The sequence below is a fragment of the Eptatretus burgeri genome, chromosome 1 (genome assembly GCF_056783735.1).
Source record: "Eptatretus burgeri isolate ZD-2024b chromosome 1, Ebu_testis_v1, whole genome shotgun sequence".
Classification (NCBI taxonomy): Eukaryota; Metazoa; Chordata; class Myxini; order Myxiniformes; family Myxinidae; genus Eptatretus; species Eptatretus burgeri.
Genome location: NC_140961.1, coordinates 53,163,462 through 53,179,749, shown reverse-complemented (window position 1 = coordinate 53,179,749; position 16,288 = coordinate 53,163,462). Strand labels below are relative to the sequence as shown.

At 44.8% G+C, this 16,288-nt stretch overlaps 1 protein-coding gene across 2 annotated transcripts in view; it reads left to right on the top strand.

The window, feature by feature from the left end:
- STUB1 (STIP1 homology and U-box containing protein 1) overlaps positions 1-16,288 on the top strand; it is a 102,425-nt gene that overhangs the window by 70,292 nt on the left and 15,845 nt on the right. For both annotated transcript variants that reach the window (XM_085884294.1, XM_085884284.1), the window contains one exon: positions 6,667-6,754. In XM_085884294.1, the coding sequence (XP_085740420.1) occupies positions 6,667-6,754 (88 nt within the window). The remainder of the gene's footprint in view (positions 1-6,666; positions 6,755-16,288) is intronic.

Genomic DNA, 16,288 nt, shown 5'->3' with positions numbered 1-16,288 from the left:
TTAGCATCCACTGGGGGAGGCGGTCAAGTGTAAATATCCTGTGAATAGTGTCTTTAAGGCTTAGAGTAGGAATGTAAAGTATAAGTGTTGTGTTTTTGTGGAACCTTTTGTTTCCCCTCCCCAGATCACTGGAAGAGTGCTGGGCAAGAGCGATGATCCGGAGGATGGAGTGCAACTTCGCTCAGTGCTCTCATGTGATAAAATAAAAAAAACAAAAAAAAAAAACGAATGATTGTTTAGGCGAGGATAAGGCCATGAGGGGGTAGTACATTAAGCAGGATAGGTAAGTTAGCTGCGACTCGCTGCCCATTGCCCCTCCTACTTTATTTCGTTAGGTTAATTAGGTGTGAGTCAGTAAGTGTTAAGGCTGGTACGGTCGCGCCTGTGATATACCTTGCAGGAGCTGCGGTACCAGAGGAGGGGGCAGTGTTACGTTTGAGGGGGGGGGGGTATGCATTCAAAGGGTAATTGGGATGTTTAATTAGGTATGCCATGCTGTTCGAGTTTACCAGGATCTCGATGTTATAAGTAGTAATTCAGTGGTGATAAGTTGTCTAGTAAATGTTCATTTCTTCAAGGGGGAAATGATAAATGTCACGTAATTAGATAGGGACACGGGATAGGGTAAGTGTGTCTACGTAAACCCCTTTTGGTATTCTCTGAGGACTGGCCGTGACGTCACAGGACAGTTCAGCGGATGGCTCCGCCCCGTGATCACGATTGGCGGAAGGCGACGGCAGTGGGCCAATAAACGGCTCGATTGGAGGTGACGAGGGCAGAAGGATAAAAAGGTTCTGTTCGGGGTCGAAAAGGAAGAAGAAGAAGATTACAACCAGAACGCTCGTGGTTTTTTTGGTGTGGAACCTGTGGCGGCAGAGAGCGTCCTGGTTGCTGTGCTCTTGATCGTGCTCTTGATCGTGTCTGGGAGCCTTGCCGAGCCTCGTGCCTCACCTCGGTTGGCTCTGGGGTTCTGCTGACTCGGAGTGCGGGGTCAGGCGGCGGGTGGACCTGCCTCCCTCTCCTGCTCGCGGCTTGGTGCGGGAGCTGGTTCCTTGGCGGCTGTGGGCGGACTTGGGCCAGGACCAGGAGGTCGACAGCACCGCGTTTTCTCCTGCCCTCCCTGAGGAGAGCAAGGCCGGCTCGTCCGGCGCCGATCCAGGGACAGTTGCGTCCACACCACGGTCCAGCCTGACCACCAGAGATAGCTACGTTGTGTGAGTGTGTGTGTGTGTGTGTGTGTGTGTGTGTGTGTGTGTGTGTGTGTGTGTGTGTGTGTGTGTGTGTGTGTGTGTGTGTGTGTGTGTGTGTGTGTGTGTGTGTGTGTGTGTGTGTGTGTGTGTGTGTGTGTGTCTGCTTGGCGCCTTAGAGGTATTGAGAACTGTATATTCATTGGAATTGTCTGTGTTTTTCCCCACGCCCGATCCCACACCATCCCGTCAAATCGCCCCGGATCCCTCTTCTTGCCGAGTCTGATATATTGTTGTTTCTGGTAATTATAAAAAAAAGAATAAACATCTTCAACTCAGTGAAAAGTGACTCGTGCCACCTTCCTCGTCCCGTTTGCAGTAGGGCGATTAGAACCGCCGTCTTTGGGTTATATAAAAATAAATCGCCTCCATCGTTTCGGCTCATTCTACGTTGGCGGGACTGTTCAAGTCCCGTGTACGTCACAATATTGTTATGGCTGTGGAAATTCGCAATACACCATAAAGGGTCCTTGGATCAGTTATGACGATACGTATATGTGTAGTTAGATTTCCCCACCTTTGTTTAGAGGGAATTTCCGTGTTCACCAGGCTGCGATCCTTTGAGATAGCCGTTTTTCTTTCGCTATCGTTATTTTGGACCGTCCGAAAACGTCGAACGAAGGCCCCGTCGAAGACCTGCAGCAACGCGCGAGTTTTCCCACCGTTTTGCGCCGCCAACGTTGGCACGAGAAGCGGCGAAGAGCTCGCTCGCGATTGGTGGACACAGGACATGAGGCGGTCGGGAGGGGAACGCCCCTTTTCGACGAGTTTCGCGAAAGAGCTCGAAGGGAGGCGGAGCCGAAAAGGGGGTGGAGCGAAGGGGCGGAGCCCCGCGCTATATAAGGCGGACCGCACACGGGGCTCTCTCTTCTTCTTCGTGCTGGATTGCTCTGCTTCCTCTTCGTTGATGCTCTCTGCTTCTTCTTCGTCGAGTCATCCGATCTCTTCTGGTGGTCGAGGTCCAACTCGGACTTGCTCTCGTCGTTTTGGCTTCCTCTTCTCTTGGTGGTCGTCGGAGGTTCACGCTTCCTCGTCTCTTGGTGGTCGAGGTCGAACTCGGGTTCTCTCTCTGGATTGTCGAGGTCGTCTTCTCCCTCTGGGCGCCGTCGTGAGGGTTGCGAGCGGTGGTCCAGGGTCGAGGTGCGCACGAGAGGAGAGTGCCGGAGAGGGCTCCCCGACCGTCACACCTCGAGGGAGCAGGTAACCAGCACGGTCTCATTGGCCTTTTCGGTCATCCACGGCCCACGACCATAAAGGTTTACGAACCCCGTCTACCTCCCTGCCTATGGGGAAGGTTTTCCTGTTGCTATTGTATGACTGCTGTGGCGCCGTCTCCCTATAAGTGGACCTGTGTAAGTGACTGTACATTGCTCGTATTCGGTGGTAACGCTTTCTACTTATGTGCTTGTATATTGCATGATTCCTTGCTTGTGTTGTGTGTGCAATATGTGCTTTGTAATAAATGTCCTTGTGTGAAATTTATCCCGTTCGTCGTCTCTTTCCCCATTGAAAGTGCCATCTTGAATCGCGGAATAAATTAGTAGTGGGTTTTGAACACCCAGGGTAAAGAAGAGAATCTGATCGGTCGAGGTCGGCGATAACACCGCTCGGTTATCACTATAGCACGGAACGGACCGCTTAAGCGGTTCGTGTCCTTGGCCGACCTGCGGCGAGGTACGATCGCCCGGTCGACTACTCGCGCAGGTACTTAGGTAGGTCGAATTTGCCGAGCAACCCTATCCTGCGTGGCTGGGCAATTGGCACGATCGTGGTGAGGTTAAACCCCCACCCGTGACTGGCTCCTGGCGGTAGCTCCAGGAGGGTCATGACTGAATTGTCCGTCCGGTGGGTGACGCGGTTGCGATTGGAGTTACGCAATCGCTCGCACGCCTGGCGGGCCAGAATTCGTAACAATATATATATATATATATATATATATATATATATATATATATATATATATATATATATATATATATATATATATATATTCATTCCCCATGATTCCTATCGATCATAACTGTGACTTTTCATGTCGATTGATGAAGCAGTTCAAGAGAGAACTTTTGAAAGATTTTCATTCAATCCAATGTAGCTGCCAGACCAGGTGACCTACTCATTATTCGTGAACACCTTGGTATCCCTAAGGCTTGGGGAACATGATTGTGGATGTACTTTCCCCTCTATGTTAGGCCGTTCTGCAGAAGGTTTTTAAAGGTTTATTCTTCAGTAAAAATCATAGCTGCCAAACCATGACCTATGTTCTCATAGGTGGTGAACATTTTGTTGCTCATTGATAGGTGATCATACCTGTAAAGTTTTGCCTCTTTCTGCTCAGCCATTTCGGAGAAGAAAATTTTTGAAAGTTTTTTATTTATTTATTTATTTTTTGAAATGTTAAAAATGTAATAGCTACTGACCCACATGACCAATAACATCATTAACCCCCCACCCCCATGCAATTTAGTCCTAGATGACCCTCAATTTTCATACTGATTGGAATAATCATTCAACATGTGCAATTATGACATCACAACGAAGCCACCAATGACCATCAAAAATCATATTTATTTCCTATTGGGAGAACAGGTTGGTGCTCTTTCTGTCTTCTACCATCTCCTCTCCAGCCTTCCCCCCCCCCCCGCTGCCCTGTCTGAGATATGTCACCCCCCCCCCCCGTTTCGCAGGGCGTTTTAGCTCTCGTACGAGCCTCGACAAGGTAAACAAAAAATAATAATTATAATAACTTGCCATGTTCCAAGTTTCATTTTTTTTTTACATGGTGTGATTTTGGAGATGCAGAGGTTCAAAGTTTTTCTTTTCTTTCTAACATGGCTACCACATCACATGACCTGTGATGTCATAATTATCATTAAACCATTCTACAGGGTGGCCATAAAGTCTGGAAACATAGGCAAGGAGGAGGAGATTGGGACCATACTCTGCAGAGTGTTGGTGCTGCTTTCGCAGTCTCCTTGCTATTGGGCTCACTCCTGGATGGGTCGCCACTCCGACACAGTATACCAGCATGCTGGCACTCATTTTGCCGACCTCGGAAGGATGACAAGCTGAGGTAACCGAACTTAGTATTAATTCAACAGCTGAGTGGGATTTGAACTCAGGACCCTCGGATCCAAAGCCCACCACCCTAACCATGAAGCCAACACCAGGCATAAACATCGGCAAATATAAATAATAAAAAATTATTTATTGACTTCACTTTACAATATGTGATATGTTCAATGACATTACATGACATGTTCAATGTGCTGTCTGTCTCTCATGAGAAATTCACAGTTCAATGCGTTGTGCAAAATTGCAATGAACGCAGTGCATTAATGCAGCATTTCCATCAATCGCTGCACATGCATCCGTGATGTGTTGCCTCAGATGATTCGTGTCTGATTTTTGATGAATAAACCTGTAGTGGTGCAGCTTAGCTGATCAATTGTGCACTTTCCCTTAAAAGCATGAAACTTGGCACATGGTTAGAGTAATACAATACAAAGATTTTTAGTCCAGGGGCCACCGGAAATTGCACCCCGTATGGTGGCCATCTTGGATTTCAAAATGGCCACCAGTGTGGACCTGTTTTGTTAAATATCTCCTTAACTAGTACAGATATCAAGACAGTTGAACCGCCTATACCTACATTTTACGGCTCTAGGAAGCCAATGGTGACATAAAATGTTTGAAAATTGTGGCTGCCATCTTGAAATCCAAGATGGCCACCATTGACAAACTATTTTGCTCAATATCTCATTAAGTAGTGAAGATATCAATACAGTTTTAACGCCTATACCACATTTTAGGGGTCTAGGAATCCAATGATGACATAAAATGTTTGTAAATTGTGGCTACCATTTTAAAATCCAAGATGGCCGTCATACGGGGTGCAATTTCCGGTGGCCCCTGGACTAAAAATCATTGTATGGTGTTACTCTAACCATGTGCCAAGTTTCATGCTTTTAAGGGAAACTGCACAATCGAACTGTTTTTAGGAGCTAAGCCGCCACACGACTGTGCCTTCAGCATACCCTGGAAGAAATATAATCAAGGCGATTCAGATCTGGCGAGCATGCAGCCCACTCCACAGGGCCACATCACCCAAGACAGTTTGGGAAATTATCGTCTTTCGTCAAGGACATCTCCAAACTGTGACAATAACATAATATTATCTATGATTCCAGACTTTATGGCCACCCTGTACATGAGTGAAATGGTGAAACATTTCATGAAACATGAAAAGCACCTATGGTGAAAATTTTTTGTTCATCGGATAAGTGGTTGTGGAGAAAACGAGAAGGGCACTCAGTAGAGCGCATACCTCTGCCACGCAATGTGATCCATGAGAACATATCGGGCCTAATGCATTTTTGAAATATAATGCGATGTAGTGCCATATCGTTTGGCTTTCTGACTTTCTCTCTGACTTTCTCTCTGACTTTTTCTCTGACTTTATCTCTCTGACTCTCTGGAAAATCCTATTTATCTCTTTGGTGATGACTCAACCATCTGCTGTACCATCTGTCATCCCTCAGATCAGCAAGCAGCAGCTTCTTCGCTCACTGCAGATCTGGAAAAAATTACAAATTGGTCCAACATGTTATGTGGAACATGTCTTTCAATCCTGACAAATCTCACACTCTCACGATATCTCTCCAAAAGGACCATTTAGAATACCCCCCCCCCCCATCTACTTTCTTAACAATCCTCTTGAAGTCCTTTCATTCAAGCTTCTGGGTCTCACTATCTGCCATGGTCTTTCTTGAGAAGCCACATTGCGCCTTTGTGTCACATGATACAAGTGTCTGTGACTTCACTTGGCCGATTGCTTGTCATTTGGTAGGTTTGTGCCCATCTGGGTCAATAACATTTGGAGTTTTCAGAAAAGGGGAAAAAACGAACGGTGGGATTCAACTGCGAGTCAAATGGTTGAGAAGGGTAGAGAGAGGGGTGTTCACGGAGACGTGCAGAGATCTTTACAGTGGAGCTGAAAAGAGTTGCGTCGTTCGCCTAGTGCTGGGAAAGGCGTGTCGTAGGCTAAGCCGTAACACTTAACTTGATGAATGGGTTGTTTAATCGATCAATTCAATCTTGTTGACGATACAAGCTTCTTTAAAGCAACCGTCGACCAGATAAGCAACCCCTCCCCCTCCCACTCCACCCCCAATCCCCTCTCACCCCCAATAATCAATGAAGTTGGCTCAAAGTTGTGTTTACTCTATTTCTACGTTATAGGGTGCACTTCTGGAAGTAATGTAAAATAATCTAATGATTAAGTTTTCTCATTAAGTTCTTGAAATTTCATCAGTGTTTCTCTTAAAACATCTGGAGAGCATAGTATTTGCTGGATTTGTGAATGGGATTCACTTATGCTGTTGTGCTGCTTTTTTTGTACTGTCTTTCTTGCATTTAGGCAAATACAAGCTTACAATGAGAGGTGGAAAGATGAAAAGGATGAAAAGGTGATTGCAGAGGATCTAGAAAAGGTTGAAGAAAATCATGTAAGTGGTTTTGGGGTTTTTTGGGGGGTTTTTGTGAAGGGGTAGAGGAGAAGGGTTATGAAAGTGGAGAGAGGGTTTTATCGATAAATTGAGGCACGTGGAAGAGGTTAGAATGCAAAACGGAACAGCTTGGAACACTGTGGAAAGCGGGTAAATGTACCAATAGTAGGGTGTAGGACACAACGGAGGGTCACTTGAAGGATGAATCTGTGAAGGGTCGAATGAGAGAAGGGGAAGATGGAGATGAACAAGCTCAAACGCAACAAATATACTGAAAGAACAGGAAGGGAAAACTGGGGTTGAAATCGTAAAAATAATTGGCTGCTGATAGAGGGTTGAAAACAATAATCTGGAAAGGAAGGGGTAGTTTTTGGGAGGTTTCCTGAGAGTAGCAAAGATAATGAGAAATGGATGGGGACTGATTATAAGAATGTAAGTGAACCTGATGGAATCGGCCTTCTTGATGTCCTGGTGGAAAGAATGAAATTTAAGACTGAGGAAGCTGGTTCCATAGGTGGCAGAAATCGAACTATAGATTGATTACGGTAGTGTTCGTTTGACTTCGACACACTCCTGAATTGCTGAATGGAATGAGTTGAAAATAGGGAGTTTTATTCTGAGGAGGGTTTGGGTTGGTGGAGGGGGAGGGGGGTGGTTAGCTGCTTCGAGTGGATCCACTTATTGTGGACTTTGTGGAATTACTGGAAATTGCCATGAAGCAGAGACAAGTTATTTAAAAGGCACCTGTCTCACCACACAGTTCAGTATCCTTACAATAATTCACGGATCGGTGTTTGTGTGTTTGTTCGTTTGTTTTTGCTTGTTTGTTGTGGGCTGATTACATCCAGACTTGCTGCATAGGATCAGCATGATCCCAATCAATGTATCGGGGTGTTTTTATCTTTGCTGGTGGTCTTGGATGGGGGGGGGTGGGGGGGGATGCAAATTCTCTATGTAAATGTGTATCGTGTAGCGCCACCTCTAGGTGAGCGAGGGTATTACAAGTCTCCACCATTTACAGTGCAGTATTCCTGTCCCCACGTTTTCCAGTGCAGCGAGGTGTTTTGAATTATAAGCAGTAGGTATATTTTTGCTTCATGACGTAACCTGCGTTTTTTTTTTTGTTTTTTTGGGCTATACAGAGGTATCAGTTGCCTAAACACTGTCCAAATAAAGGTATGCATCTGAAGAACATGTTGCATGCTTGGAACAAGATCACCCATAAGGCGGGTACTCTACTAGCAGCAGTAATGAGAGGAGGAATGTGAGAAAGAGATATAGAGAGATTTTGAGAGATATATAGATATATCATTCCTTTTTATTGAAAAAAAAAAATCTTTGCCACAAGTGCAGACAGGTAAAAAGATATTTACAGATCATGAAATCATTTCCACAAATGCAGATAGGTATAAAAATTGATATTTATAAGTCATAAAAATAAAGCCTGGTGTTGGCGCAGTGGTTAGGGCAGTAGCTTGGGACCCAAAAGGTCCTGAGTTCAATCCCCGTTGGGACACTGGATTAATGAATGTATATATGTATGGATATATATATATATATATATATATATATATATATATATATATATATATATATATATATATATATATATATATATATATATATATATATATATATATATATATATATATATAACCAAGTCGAAAACACCAGGGGGTTGACTCAGCCTGCCATCCTTCCGAGGTCGGCGAAAGGAGTACCAGTTGTACTGGGCCCGGTGTATGCCCTGGTTAGAATAGGTGTAACATATCCCTGTGTGTCGTAAGAGGCGACCAGGGTTGCGTCAGGAAGGGCATCCGGCGTAAAAACCTATGCCAAATCATTATGCGGACAACAAAACGAATTTCCATACCGGATCGGTCGAGGCCCGGGTTACCAACGACCGCCACCGGTACCGGTGGTCAGCAGGGTACCAGTGGAAATTGTGAGAGCGAAATGGAGACGGTTGATCTGCTGTGGCGACCCCTAACGGGAGCTCGCCAAAAGAAGAAGAAGAAGAAGAAGAAGAAGAAGAAGATTTATAAGTCATAAAAATACAAAAAAATTTTGAAACTTCACATTGAAGCGATGAGGTGTTTGTAAGTCATGAGGACTCTGTCAAGCTGCATGAGGAGCACCGTACACACCATCGTTTTTGGAAATGCCCACAGTTGTCACATGAGAAATCCGGGTGCACCCGGGACGACACCAAGGACCTAAAAAAAAAAAAAATCTGATTTATTTTCTCTCTCTTTCTCTCTTTCTCCCTTTCTCCCTTTCTCTCTTTCTCTCTTTCTCTCTTTCTCTCTTTCTCTCTTTCTCTCTTTCTCTTTCTCTCTTTCTCTCTTTCTCTCTTTCTTTTCTCAATACATATATATATATATATATATATATATATATATATATATATATATATATATATATATATATATATATATATATATATATATATATATATATATATATATATATAGCCAGTTTTGCCTCAGAAATTAAAAAGTTGGTTGAGCAACATTCATCCTTACATCTGGGTTTAATACTAAAAGCAAATGTAAAACATAATGTGTAAAAACAATCCCTAACCCTTGAATGGCACCTGATAAAACAGTAAAAAGTGGTGTTAATCTTGGGCACCCAACGAAGGCATGAAAAAGGGTTTTCTGGGCATCACAAAAAGGATACTTTTTAACGATATGTGGACACATTCGGTGTATTAACACGCTCGAGGGTAAAATGGGATGTGCCAATCGGCACTGTAAGTCTCCCGTACATTTAGCGATGGGTGTTTTATACATGGTAATCCATTTAATTTCTGTGTGAGGCTTAGTTCGGAGCAACCCTCTCCATTGAGCTTGTGGCTCTGCAGGTTTAAGAGAAATGAGTGTCTTGATACACAGTAAATACATGAAAGGTTTTTTGATTTTCATAAAAGAAGTAAAGCCATTAAAACAGACAAGGAAATTGTGAAAAATAGGAGAGGGCTGAGGTGAAGGTAAAGGCAGCCTCTGTCTGTGGATCCCATTTTAAGCTAGTTTTTTTTTTTTTTTAAAGACACTAAGAATGGCAGAGAATATCTTTTCTATGTATCAGATGGACAGAACACCGGTAGCTACGGCAATGTCAGAAGCTAGTTTCTATCCATGCGAATAATTATCTCTAAAATGTTCGACTTTCGTGAGCCCAGCATCACTAAAACTTTGCATAAAGGAACGGTCATGACAAACCCCTTCAAATATGGGATTTTAAACGTTTGGTTCTTTTAAAAACATGGGAAGGAAACAAAAACTGGCATCACGATGAATGGTGACCACCTGCCAGGCTTTGAGCATGCTTCTGTAAAAAATGGGGACCGACATCACATCCACTCTCTCCATGTTTTACTGGCTTGCTTGAGCAGAACGTTGGAAAAGTCCTTCCACGAGGTATCTGTGTATCGTAGTTTCCGAAGGGAAAGGAGACGAAAGGCCGGTGACGTCAACCAGTCCTTTGTCCACCTTCAGTAATTGACAGGCTGAGAACACCAGGCCGGAGCTAGTGTTTTCCTTCCCAGGAAAAAATTGACAAAAATGCTTTGAATCTTTTTTGGAATACCAGAAGGGGGTTGTAGCACCATGAACCTATTCCATAGTATAGATGCGGCTAAATTGTTAATCACAATCGTTCTACCGCAATATGAAAGTTGCCTGAGCAGGCCCTCCACTTTAGAGAGTCGCTGCTCGATTTTGAAGACTCATGAATCCCGGTTTAGTCAGGTATAATTGTGGGTACCAAGAAAAACGACTAAAGAGTAAATGCTGTCGAAAGCCCATTCATGGTCTCTTGGCAGGTTTGGAGGTGAAACCTTTGTGGACCCAGGTAAAGGATTTTGGGGGAACTTGCAAGCCAATTTTTTTAAGTTAACTGCACTAAGGCAGAGACATCGTTGTCCGAACGAACAACTGCACACGGATCATCCGCATAAGCAATAGGTGGGACCACAGTATCAAAGAAAACCATAAGTAACACACTACGCCGTCATTGATTAAAATCCTGCAGCGCACGCAAGGTCCCTCTGTTCGAGCCAGCGCATGTCCAGGCCCGTCTGAAGTTTGCCAATGACCATCTGGATGATCCAGAGGAGGAATGGGAGAAGGTCATGTGGTCTGATGAGACCAAAATAGTGCTTTTTGGTTTAAACTCCACTCGCCGTGTTTGGAGGAAGAAGAAGGATGAGTACAACCCCAAGAACACCATCCCAACCATGAAGCATGGAGGTGGAAACATCATTCTTTGGGGATGCTTTTCTGCAAAGGGGACAGGACGACTGCACCGTATTGAGGGGAGGATGGATGGGGCCATGTATCGCGACATCTTGGCCAACAACCTCCTTCCCTCAACAAGAGCATTGAAGATGGGGTGTGGCTGGGTCTTCCAGCATGACAACAACCCGAAACACACAGCCAGGGCAACTAAGGAGTGGCTCCGTAAGAAGCATCTCAAGGTCCTGGAGTGGCCGAGCCAGTCTCCAGACCTGAACCAATTAGAAAAATCTTTGGAGGGAGCTGAAAGTCTGTGTTGCCCAGCGACAGCCCCAAAACCTGAAGGATCTAGAGAAGATCTGTATGGAGGAGTGGGCCAAAATCACTGCTGCAGTCTGTGCAAACCTGGTTAAGCACTATAGGAAACGTCTGATCTCTGTAATTGCAAACAAAGGTTTCTGTACCAAATATTAAGTTCTGTTTTTCTGATGTATCAAATACTTATTTCATGAAATAAAATGCAAATTAATTATTTTAAAATCATACAATGTGATTTTCAGGATTTTTGTTTTAGATTCCGTCTTTCACAGTTGAAGTGTCCCTATGATAAAAATTACAGACCTCTACGTGCTTTGTAAGTGGGAAAACCTGCAAAATCGGCAGTGTATCAAATACTTGTTCTCCCACTGTATATGGTACCCTGCGAATTTCCACAGCCGTAACAGTATTTTAAGGCGGTATATTTGTCATTCCCAAACTCTGAGCTGGCTGGACTTTACCACGAGGTATTTTGCAGAGGTTATGAAGATTTTTACATCTGGAAAAAAAAATCTTTCACTTTTACTCGCTTCTTTAAAAAATGTCTTTGAGGAATTTTGGAATTTCTCTGTGTGTTATGGTTGACTCACCCTCCGACTCATGGGACAACAGGGAATCGTTCCAGACCTCAATCCATCCATTCATTGCGACCATACTCAGCAGAGCGTTGGTGCCGCCGAAGCAGTCTCCTTTGCTATTAGAAACAGTCCTGGACGGGTCGCTACTCCAACACAGGATACCAGCATGCTGGAACTCATTTTGCCGACCTCGGAAGGATGACAGGCAGAGTCCAGCCCACCTGGTATTAATTCAACAGCTGAGTGAGATTTGAACTCAGGATCCTCGGATCCCAAGCCCACCACCCTCGCCATTAAGCCAACACCAGGCGTAGAACTCAATACTGACGCCAGAAGTAACCGATGAGGCCCTGTCGGAGTCGTCGTCTAATTGATCTGGGTCAATTGCACTTGTTTTAGGGAAGGTGTCTGGTGCAGCAGATGCTGCTTGTGCCATTCCGTGAATGTCTGCAGTGGTTTGAGGCATCTGTATATGAGACGCTAATGCCACGGGTTGAGATTTACTTCATTTTACATTACCCGCGATGGTCATGTCACACTCCGAGAGTATCTGCGGTGTTGCAACGACAGAAACTGTAAATACCATCTCCGCACAGTCTGGGAAGTTGAGGCATAATCTCCTTTGGCCCCTCACACCTCATGGAGACAGGCGCTAAAATTGACTCGTCGTTGATCACTGTAGTGAAAGGAGCTGCAGGGTCATCATTATCATCATAAGCAGCTTTTCTGCCATGATCAATTGCTTCTTCCTCATCATGGGGAAGTAGAGCTACAAATTTATTGTGCAAAGTTATGTCAGTCACTCAAGGAGCCACCTCCGTGTGGGGTCCATTGTGGTTCCTGGAAAAAAAAAAACAATCTTTCGATTTGCTTGTTACTGCTTCATTATTAACGTTTTGACGTTTGTGTTTTTTCAGAGCATTGACGGTAGTGAAACCTCCGTCATCCACGGAGGATTCTCTCCCTGCTCCTGTCGATGTCGACAGCTGGTTGTTTGTAGTATTCGCGGGTTCCGCCTGTTTGGGCGTGCGCATGCTCATAGGGATAATTACCTTCGTGCAGGCACCTTTAAGATGCCCACGTTCCCTGCAAATGAAGTGGGTCGTTGTTTCAGTGGACACATATATTTGATAATTGTGACCATTAACCTAAAGTGTTTTAGTCGTGTTAAGCATCTGAGCATTATTTTTTAGAATGATGTAACAGTGACGCCGGAAGTTCATGATGTGTCTGAGAGAGGTATCTGTTCGAAGCCGCACTGGAATCGTTATCTATGACACGACGGTGCTGAAACTGCGAAGAGCAGAGATGATCTGCTCGCTTTTTATAAAGGGCTGTAAGTTCGATTAGACTCGTCGAACCACCAGGGTATCCATTGGACTGACACCGATATAAATGTCCTGTGGTAAGGACAGACCGTGTTCAGCCACCTCATTAATGAGGTGTTCCTCTGATACAAAAAAACACAATTCTGTCGTTCATCTCAGAGGTGGATTGGATGTTATCCAGGCCGACAAGCTTACCTAGACTTGTTACCACGTCCTCGAAGTTGATTCCATTGGGTAGGCAAGCAAATGAGTCCATGCTTACAAGTCAATAACTCATACCTGCAATTATGCAAATGAATGTTCGCCATGGCTAAAAATAAACTAAACGAAGGAAATGATTTAGTAAACTAACAAAAGAGAACCTGTCTCAAGCAAAACCTGCAGGCGAAGGTAAAATAAAAAAATAAATAGAAATGAGAAAACCAACTGATAACCAGCTATATTGAAAACTTGCCAAACAGAGCACAGGCCAAGCACACAAACTCACTGAGCACGCTCTCCTATTCTCTCTCATCTCAAAAAAGGAGAAAAAGCATAAACTCGGACAATATGGAGCAAAATAGAGATAGGAAAATACCAACGCGACAGAGTACTCACAGCAGGAAGCAGGCAGCCACCATTACACCACGTGTAACACGCAAAACGACCAACACTCACACACAGACAGACAGACAGACAGACCGTAACTGCTAAACCATGAAACCTTGTGGCCTAAAACTGCATACATACCATGGGAGTGCATAAATGAAAACTAGTTATTTGGGTAAATTTAAACACCCTTTTGAAGATAATTATTAATGGGGTACTCATCATAAAATAAAAAACAAGCCCCACCAAGATGACTGCATGCCATCTTGGTCAGCCTGATGTCACCACGCAGGGGTCTTGAGCTGCCATTTTGTTTCGGCCTGCTCAACAATGCCTCGGGTTAGAACAGGCCGTAATGATTTATGTACGATGAAGTGCTCAAAATTTATTTATTTACTTTCCTTACTCGTATCATCGAATTCCTGATTGTCATACCTATCAATCGCTGTATATATCGCTTTTGTAAGTGCTATAGTTTTAAACTTAGGAGCTTGGAGTGATTTCATGCATTAGATGATGTGATTTTTCCATGATGGCCTCTCACGGACAAATTACAGTATATAATCAAAATCTGTTTTCAGGTTTGACGATCAGAGCTCGCGGATTAACGAAGTGTCAATCTGGAGTGAAATCTGAAAATTTTAAATAAAATAGCTATTCTTATAACAAAGCGTATTTACTTTAAAAAGCAAGGCTATAATCCCTCCTCCAAATTTTGTGCCAGTTTTTATTTTTGCGTTGATGAATGTGCTTGTGTGTGTTCCATTAACAAGAACCACTCGCTCTGAATGATGTGGCAGGCAAAAGCATCCACAGTGAGTGAACGATTTGCTCAGAAGGACGTAGTGCGGTACCGCTATCGACTCTAAGGCGTTCGGCAAGTGGCTTAAGCACTCCTGCAAGCACTCCAATTAAATGGTTGATAAGGAACATTGGCCAGGCTGTTGCTGCATATCAAATAGGATCCCTTTAACTTTAAAGCCGCTCTTCACCACGCATGCAGCATTTGATAAAATATAATGACTTTACCCACAAGAGTTTGAGCTTAATACAGAACAACTCTGGAGACATCACAAAGTTTAATCTCCTATGAAATAAACATTGCAGATTATCCGCCATGTTGCCTGCTCGTCTTTGCACGCGTCACTTGGTATTGTTACGAATCTGGAACCCATCGCACACAACAGCCAGAGTCCTTATAGATCAGTTATATCGGTAAGTATGTATTTCTAGGTAGGGTCCCGTCCTATGTTTAATGGGTGATTAATTGTACGTGCGCTGTGAATTATTTTATAGTTAGGATTTTTACATCACCAACAACAACGCCCATCTTCGCTTCTTCACCACCAACAACTACAGCTACTACTACTACATCCACTACAACAACGCCACCTTCCCGCACTCGACCGGTCGCCATTACGCACATGTTTTTGGCTGAGGACGTAGGCGGAGCCTTCGTAGCCTCGGGTCGAAGCTCCACTCCGAGGAGGGGCAAAGAGTGTTTCCTCCAGCCAATGAGCGGAGGGCGAGCACCACACGCGCGCCCAGCCAATCGGGAGGCTGCCACGAGTCGCCTGACAACCCACCGTCCAATCAGGAGGCGAGTGGTGGGGAGAAAAAGCCCCTCCCTCCTCAAGAAAGCAGAGAGGACGGCAATTCAGAGGATTGTGGCGATTGCGACAGACGGTCGGAGATTGGCTTGGTCTGGACCAGTTTTTCGGGAGACCGTATGTTCGTGGCGACTGCGGAGGGTTCTGCAGACGGTCGTGGTCATGGTTGGAGCGGTCTGCCGCCCTTTGGAGGGCAGGTCTGGTAGTCGAGCAGCCAGGATCCTAAGCCGTGTGTTCGAGTCCCACCAGTGGTTCGGAGTCGGTGTGGCCGCACGAAGCGGACAGGTACCCCGGCCTGGCTTGACCGAGATAGACCCACGGGGTCCAGTTCTTGTGTGTGTGTGTGTGTGTGTGTGTGTGTGTGTGTGCGTGTGCGTGTGCGTGTGCGTGTGCGTGTGCGTGTGCGTGTGCGTGTGCGCGTGCGCGTGCGCGTGCGCGTGCGCGTGCGCGTGTGCGTGTGCCTGTGTCCGTGGGCCCCGTCTGATAAGTAGAATTGTTAAGTGCTTTTTGTTGGACATTCTTTTCATTTCTTTATTTGTGATAACTCTGCTCTGTGTTCCCCTCCCCGATTATTGTTATAAATAAATATCCATTTTGTTAAATGTTCCAGCTCGTTTCTGTGTTTATTTCAATGGCTTAGCATGGTGCGTGTTGAGAAATAGCGAAGCAGTAAATTGTTCATTTGGACCGACAGGCCTCGGTATCCATCCGCACGGGTTACACACGGTTCGATCATGGTAACGGCTCGTTCCGCTCGAGGCCTGTCGAAGGTGTGAATTCCCCGGTAAGCTTTGCCGCGTGGGTACTTAGGTATATTGACGTTTGGCAATTAACCCTACCCCACGCGGTCAAATTATTGGCGATTCATGGTCCT